The sequence below is a fragment of the Sinocyclocheilus grahami genome, unplaced genomic scaffold, assembly GCF_001515645.1.
Source record: "Sinocyclocheilus grahami isolate Dianchi unplaced genomic scaffold, SAMN03320097.WGS_v1.1 scaffold475.1, whole genome shotgun sequence".
Lineage (NCBI taxonomy): Eukaryota > Metazoa > Chordata > Actinopteri > Cypriniformes > Cyprinidae > Sinocyclocheilus > Sinocyclocheilus grahami.
In genome coordinates, this window is record NW_015505654.1 from 275,690 (window position 1) to 284,364 (window position 8,675).

General features: G+C 36.1%; 1 protein-coding gene across 1 annotated transcript in view; it reads left to right on the forward strand.

Moving 5' to 3' along the window:
* Positions 1 to 318: 318 nt before the first annotated feature.
* Positions 319 to 8,675, forward strand: part of LOC107553593 (sedoheptulokinase-like) — a 10,861-nt gene continuing 2,504 nt past the window's right edge. Inside the window, exons 1-5 of the mRNA XM_016235873.1 lie at positions 319 to 576; positions 1,040 to 1,181; positions 1,322 to 1,505; positions 1,607 to 1,759; positions 3,059 to 3,234. Of these exons, the coding sequence (XP_016091359.1) occupies positions 418 to 576; positions 1,040 to 1,181; positions 1,322 to 1,505; positions 1,607 to 1,759; positions 3,059 to 3,234 (814 nt within the window). The 5' untranslated portion in view covers positions 319 to 417. The remainder of the gene's footprint in view (positions 577 to 1,039; positions 1,182 to 1,321; positions 1,506 to 1,606; positions 1,760 to 3,058; positions 3,235 to 8,675) is intronic.

An 8,675-nucleotide genomic window follows, 5' to 3' on the forward strand; every position in this document is an offset into this window, starting at 1 on the left:
AACAGCAGAAACGGCGAGAAAGACCGTGGCAGCTGCCTTTGACTCCTGGCAAGAACTCTGGCAACTGATACATAAAAATGTACTGTATAATAATAATAATAAAACTGTGGGAACTTTGCATCATCATTTAAAATAAAACATCACCGCACGCCACTGAGAACAGTGTAGTTTTACCGAGCAAACAGCAGAAACGGCGAGAAAGACCGTGGCAGCTGCCTCGAACTCTGGTAGCTGCCAGTGGCAGCTGGGGATGCCAGCGGAAGTGGCGCTGCGACCTGCCGATGCCAGGATTTGCGCTTGCTCTCACTCCTAGAAACTCGGTATTATTTAGAGCAGTTTATTTTCGGTGCAGTTATATGACATATACTGCGCATCTTTGCCTCCGACTGCACAAAAGTAGTGATTTCTTCAGAGATCATGGCGGCTTCACTCAGTTGTTCTGCTGGCTTTGTTCTGGGCATGGATCTGGGAACCACATCAGTCAAAGTCGTGCTGCTGGACGCGCAGTCAAAGACAGTCACAGACAGTAGCAGTTTCTCTACAAACTCTGATATCAGCAGCACCTCAGACACACATGTAGGTAACAGCACTGAGATTAAAGCGGTGGCAGTCAAAAGATACACCATACTGAGAAATTGCCTCTCTTTGTCTCATTCTCTCTTTTTTTAAAGTTATATTTACATTTTCTAATTAATAATTAACTATTAACAACTTACAACCCCCTGCAGTTCCTTCACGAACATGTTTGGGAAACCCTAATGTTGATACATTTTCTTTCTCTTTGAATGTTTATATCAATATGGAACAAGATTATCCTATTTAAATCCATGTGTTAAACGAGTTAGGTTAAAAGTAATCTAAAAAGTAATCAGATTATATGATCTAAATGTGTAATGTAATAAATTACGTTACTAATTACAATTTTCATAATGTAATCACGGGCTTTGTAAGTAATCTACCCAGTATATGTGTGGCACTTTTTGTGAGTGTTGTTTAATGTGTTTTTTGAAACACACTTTTAATTTATTGTTGATAATAGGCAAAAGAGCAGGATCCTGCACTAATAATCGCCGCTCTGGACCAATGCATGGATGCTTTACCTAAAGACAAGCTGAAAAAAGTCAAGTGCATTGGAGTATGTGGACAAATGCATGGCATTGTGTTGTGGAAATCTAAATCAGGTTAACATTGAACAACTACTGAAAGCATGTTTGATGCTTCTTGCATTGTGGTGTGGCACTGTGGTGAAGGCACTCATCTTTAATCATGAATAAATTATTAGGATGGTATCAATAATTATACTCTCATCCATCTCTGTTAGGCTGTGAATGGCTGAGTGAAGATGAAATCATTAGATTCATTCCTAAAGACGTCAGTCAGCTGATCACCTGGCAGGATGGGCGCTGCAGTGCTGACTTCCTGTCTTCCTTACCCAAACCAGATTCCCACCTGAGCGTGGCCACTGGCTTTGGTTGTGCCACCATCTTCTGGTACATGAAACACAGGTAGAATTCCACTCAAGATTTCAGACTAAATTATTTAAGAAAAAAATGCAATTCTTCTGCACTGAATTTGTGGTTTTCTTTATGATACGTCACTGAATCAGGCCGGAGTTCCTGTCAGGTTTCAGTGATGCAGGCACCATCCAAGACTATGTGGTTTCCATGCTGTGTAGCCTTGACAAATGTGTCATGACTGGACAAAATGCTGCCAGCTGGGGCTACTTCAACACAGCCAGCAACAAATGGAACACACAAATGTGAGTCAAGGGAGATATTATATTTGTTTTAAGGCCACTTTATACTAAGAACAATAACTAGAAAAATAACTATATTAGCATCCAACAGATGATAATGTTCAGTTTATTATAAGGCATGCAGAGTTGTGTTTTCTGCTGCTTTAAATGTTCGAGCTCTTTAGATTCTGATCAACTGTCAATGTTTTGTTATTCATTTGCATTCTCAGAGTGATTCTACTGTTCATCTGTGTCATTAGCGTTGTAGTTGTAATTCTCATAGAAGTAGAACTATTATTAAAACTATAGTTATACAGGGGTTGGACAAAATAATGTGAACACCCTCTATTTTAGGGGTTAATATAATTTGTGTAGGCTACAGTGAAAAAGCAAACATTGTGATTATTTTTTTGTTGTCTATATGTTCTAGTTTGTAAATCAGTGTAGTACTAGTTGTTCAGCAGTGTCTAGTATTTGCTGTGCATGAAATGGGTGACATGTCGGACTTCATGGGATCCTGTTTAGCAGGAGTGTCTGAAGAACTTAATGGCCCAGTTGTTGGGTGTTTTAAGAACAGCAGTCTTTATGACTGAGTACACAAAGCATGGCAAGACTTTATCAGTGAAGAAGAATAGTGGGCAAAAAACAAAAGTGAATGATTGGGTCCATCAAACACTAAGAAGGATTATTGCAGCAAAGTGACAGCAAACCTCAATATTCACCTTAAGCACCCTGTTTCCACAAAAAAACTGATCATAGAGAACTTTACAAAGCCAACATCCATGAAAGAGCTGCAATTGCTAAAACTTTATTCACAGACACTAATGCTAAAATACAAACACGTTTGTGTCATAATCATGAAACCTAGACAACTGGAGCACCAAAATGAACTTCAACATCTACCCAGGCACCTCAATCACCTGACGTGAAGATTATCAAACCACTGTGGGCAGATTTGGAGAGATACGTGAAAAGCAGATTCTCTCCTTTAACATCTCTAAATCAGCTGGCAGATGTTCTGATAGACGACATTCAGCTGGAGACTATTCAGACGTATTAATCTATTCTAATAAGGTTGGAGTCTGTATTAAAGGCAAACGGTGGTGAAACACCTTAATAATAAAATATTGCCAATTTCCTAGTTGTTCACATTATTTTGTCCAACCCCTGTAGTTATCAATAGTTATCATCTTTGGTGTGAACGGGCCTTTAGTCTTGACACGGGAATTCTAAATAATCTATGATGTTTAATATTATTACAGTTTCTCTGTGTTGAACTGAATTACTGTGTTAGCATGAACTGTGTGATCATATGTCCTCCAGTCTGAAGGATGCAGGTTTCCCTGTGCAGCTCTTGCCTGTCGTGGTGGAGTCCGGAGCTGTGGCTGGTCACACTTCTTCTGAGTGGCACGGCATCCCTGCTCACACAGCTGTCGGGGCGGCGCTGGGAGACTTCCAGTGTAGTGTCTACTCCAGCATGACTGACAAAGGAGATGCAGGTATAGTGTGGATTAGATGCCTCTTTTTTAGCTTTGCAAACTGCATATTATGTTTTCTAAATATCAGTGACTTGGTCTGTAAATGACCCACAGTCAGACTGTTGTAGTTATATCAGCTCAGCTACAAACAACAATCAGTATATACTCATCCTGAGGTCAGTTTGTGTTTACTAGTTTAACCTCCCGGTGGAGATGTTATGTGATTGCGATGAGCACATTTATGCTGCGTCCCAATTTTCGTATTTATACTATGCCCTTAAAGTATGTACTCCGTTGATGAAGAAAAAGTACACACTTTTGAGTATGTAGTAGAAGAGTAGGCAAGTTTTGAGACATACTATCACATCATACAATTGCGTCTTTAATGGACTGCTCTGTTGCAGTTACACGCTCCCTGTCACTTGTAAACCGGCCTGTCAATCATCTTGTCACAATTAACATCCTCCACATTTCATTTCATTTAACATCCTACTGTATCAGAGAGAGAAGTAGCACGTTGATCTGGCAGCCGTGGGTCTTTATTAGGGTTGAGTACCGAAACCCGGTACCAATATGGCACTGATACCTATGTAACCGCTATGTACTAGAACCGAATCAGAACGCAGATTTCGGTGCCTCATTTCGGTGCCATGCCTGAGCGATCAATTTAAATATTTGTCATCTGGTTCTCCGAAAGTAACGAGAATGTCCATGTTGTTTTCACATTCCGACTTAAAAGCACAACTCGGGAAATGAGAGCATCCGAGGAGCGCGTTAATGCAGTAAGTACACTTGCTCTGATGGCAGCAGGTAGCCTTCCATTAACTAAGCTAAACATGCTTAAATTAAAATGCCTAAAGCTAAAGTTCCCTTGTATTCACATTTTTAAACCTGTTGTCCAACAAAAGAGAACATTATAACCTTTTTACTCCACAACACCAGTCAAATGCTTCCTTTTGTGATCTGATCAGGCTTCTTGTCACAGAATGAGGCAGAAAATATGTTCCATGGGCTACTTTAAAAAGAATACATCGATTATCAATGGATTATAAATATACTTAATTATTATGAAAATACTAGAGATGGCTTGAATAACACAGATAAACTATATTGTCGCAATCGAGCGTTTATTGTCTTTGTTTTATCATTCAAAACGTTTATATGTTCCGTTTACTCAGTTACAGCTATAATAGCGATGTCTTTGTCCATATAAGGGATTTCCTGGAGGGTCATGAGTTCCGCTGTGACTGGATATGTGGATTTTCTGTGTGAGGGTGCTCTCTGGCATCCAGTATGAATGAACCAGACATCATGTGTTTATAGTGCTAATGGCCAATTCATCATTTTTTGGGGAATTTTCATTTTTTATTTATTTTTTAATAAGTATTGGTTCAGGCACCGGAACTGTTTTAAAAGTATCGATTTGGCACCGTTAGCGAAAAAAACCCAAACAATACCCAACCCTAGTCTTTATGCAGAGAACTCTGTTCATATTTTTTGCATAATAATGCATTTAAAAGTGAATGGCCAAACGGATGTTTATAAAAGTTCACAACATTGTTGTTGCAGATGAAATTTAACACAGATAACCAGGCTAAATGTTGATTATTAGTAACTCAAACCCCTTTATATAATAATTTCTACTTAACCATCGGTTGTGCACATCTGCCTGTTTTTTTACGCTTTTTATTCATGTTTGTAGTTCAGACCCGAATTCTTCACCAAAGTACAATGGGTTGTGTAAAAAGAGGACACATTTACACATTTTGCTAAAGGTTTTATCCGCTATTTATAGATGGTTTAGATTTAATATTTTCATTTTTTATTTATTTTTTAATAAGTATTGGTTCAGGCACCGGAACTGTTTTAAAAGTATCGATTTGGCACCGTTATCGAAAAAAACCCAAACAATACCCAACCCTAGTCTTTATGCAGAGAACTCTGTTCATATTTTTTGCATAATAATGCATTTAAAAGTGAATGGCCAAACGGATGTTTATAAAAGTTCACAACATTGTTGTTGCAGATGAAATTTAACACAGATAACCAGGCTAAATGTTGATTATTAGTAACTCAAACCCCTTTATATAATAATTTCTACTTAACCATCGGTTGTGCACATCTGCCTGTTTTTTTACGCTTTTTATTCATGTTTGTAGTTCAGACCCGAATTCTTCACCAAAGTACAATGGGTTGTGTAAAAAGAGGACACATTTACACATTTTGCTAAAGGTTTTATCCGCTATTTATAGATGGTTTAGATTTAATATTTCAACACATTTCTACTTCACAGAAAAAAAAAAATCTGTTTCCTGTACACAAATACATTTAGCAATATTTCCTGATGCATTGTACAAAAAGATATGTTTAAATATGTACTTCATGCTGTGCCCACATCAGTGCTGTGGACTGTAGCATTTTTACTTATACACTACCATTCAAAAGTTTGGAGTCAGTGAGATTTTTTTTTGTTTTTGAAAGAAATTAATATTTCTATTTGGCAAGGACACATTAAATTGGTCAAAAGTGACAGTAAAACATTTATGTTACAAAAGATTTCTATTTCAAATAAATGCTGTTCTTTTGAACTTTCTATTCATTAAAGAACACAATGGGTTGTGTAAAAAGAGGACACATTTACACATTTTGCTAAAGGTTTTATCCGCTATTTATAGATGGTTTAGATTTAATATTTCAACACATTTCTACTTCACAGAAAAAAAAAATCTGTTTCCTGTACACAAATACATTTAGCTATATTTCCTGATGCATTGTACAAAAAGATATGTTTAAATATGTACTTCATGCTGTGCCCACATCAGTGCTGTGGACTGTAGCATTTTTACTTATACACTACCATTCAAAAGTTTGGAGTCAGTGAGATTTTTTTTGTTTTTGAAAGAAATTAATATTTCTATTTGGCAAGGACACATTAAATTGGTCAAAAGTGACAGTAAAACATTTATGTTACAAAAGATTTCTATTTCAAATAAATGCTGTTCTTTTGAACTTTCTATTCATTAAAGAATCTTTAAAAAAAAGTATGTTTCCAGAAAAGTATTTGCAGCACAACTGTTTTCAGCTTTGAAAATAATAAGAAATGTTTCTTGAGCACCAAATCAGCATATTAGACTGACTTGAAACTGATTTCTAATGCTGAAAATTCAGCTGTGTCTTCACAGGATTAAATGACATTTTAAAATATATTATAATTAGTGCTGTCAAACGATTAATCACGATTAATCGCATCCAAAATAAAAGTTTTTGTTTACATAATATATGTGTGTGTACTGTGTATATTTATTATGTATATTTAAATACACACACATGCATGTATATATTTAAGAAAAATATGCTACGTTTATATATTAAATATATTAATATAAATGTATACATGTAAATACAGGTGCATCTCAATAAATTAGAATGTCGTGGAAAAGTTAATTTATTTCAGTAATTCAACTCAAATTGTGAAACTCGTGTATTAAATAAATTCAATGCACACAGACTGAAGTTGTCACGGCAGAAAAGAGTCAGGATCCAAGTGCGAGTGCAAAGGTAAGGTTTATTTAGTAATCACAATAACGGAGACACAAGGTGATAATCCTCGGGTCCTGGTCAGAATCAGAGCTCCACTGAGAAATCCCCTCAACCACTGCGTTGACCAAACCAAGGAGAAGGCGGAAGATCCGTACCCTGACTGAGCGAGAACTGGAAACAGAGAACTGACAGGGAGACAGGAACATGAGAATAACGAACCGACAAACACACATTGAACAGAGTGACCTATAAAGGACTCGCTAACGAGTTGCAGCTGGTGCGCTCTGATTGAGCACCAGCTGCAAACACTAACGAATGATGTACGCACATACAACCACATGACAAGACGCAGAAAGACTGTCCGGACCCATGAACCGTGACAGAAGTAGTTTAAGTCTTTGGTTCTTTTAATTGTGATGATTTTGGCTCACATTTCACAAAAACCCACCAATTCACTATCTCAACAAATTAGATTATAATAGAAAACGGTTCTTTTAAATCGCAAAAAAAAATCACAATATTACTTTTTTTAACTGTACATTTGATCAAATAAATAAAGCCTTGGTATTTATTTAAAACATGTCACCGACTCTAAACTTTTGAATGGAAGTGTACATAAGGCATATCATGCACAAATTAATTGTGACATATATTAAATCACTAGTGCTGAATATGAGCACTTCAGCCCAGCTGACGTTTGGCATGCCTGCAGAGTTCAGCCCTCCAAATTCTCCAGACCCCCTCTCTCCTGTTGCTTATTTCCCATACTTCCACGGCTCCTACCTGGCAGTGGCTGCATCACTTAATGGAGGCAATGTCATGGCCACCTTTGTCAGAATGCTGGACTCGTGGATGAAAGAATTTGGTAAATCAACAATTGTTACATTTCTACATTTATTATTATTTAAAAATAAAGTGTGCCTTTTTATATTGTAGGGTAGGGCTGCACAATTAATAAAATTTCTAATTGCGATTACAATTATGGATGCAACAATTACTCAAGTTCTGCAACAGGAAGTAGAGAGAGTGTTTCCATTTCCTGTAGTTTACGGAAAAGATGTTGACTCAGCAGTTGGAGTTGCCATGGTGTTTAATGACCAAACATAAGATACAACACTCAAAATCACGTCTCTGAGACATGTGACCTACCATGCTGGTAGGGCTGTATTAAAATGTATAAATAATCACACTTTGTAATTAAGTGTATTTAATTTAAAAATATTTTAAGGTTACACTTTATTTTAAGGTGTCCTTGTTGCAGTGTAATTATACATTTAAGTACTGAGTAATATTAATTAACTATGTGTACTTACTGTATGGCTAAGATTAGGCTTAGGCTTAGGGTTACTTGCATGTAATTATGCATAATTAATTGCTATTATAATAGTAAGTGCATGTAACATTTGTAACAAGAACGCCTTAAAATAAAGTGTTACCTATTTTAATATTGTATCATTCAGTTTATAAAATAATTTATTTTTATTTTTTATACTACGTACTATACCATTAATGTAACTTTGATTTATTTGTAAATTTTTTTTTTACTAAAACTTGTCAGATTTGTTTATTGTTCAATTTACACACTCATTACATAATTATTGTCGTTGAGTGCAATACAAAACCATTGTGTTGTAAAATACAAAATATTTTTTACAAATATTTCTGAATTCCATTAAATGACTGAACAAAGCCTTAAAATTACAAAAAATTCTGTTTACATGTTCAGTGGCATTTCAAATGTTAATAAAACGTTGGAATATATCATCACATTTCATGTGGTTTTTCTGGTCATTCTTTTGTCATGATTGAGCTTATGCGTATATTTCATGTGCTGCACATGACTATAACTGAAATTTCTGTAGGAGGTACAGATCAGCTTCATTTAGTTCACATAATGTATTCACCTACACCACCATGCATGG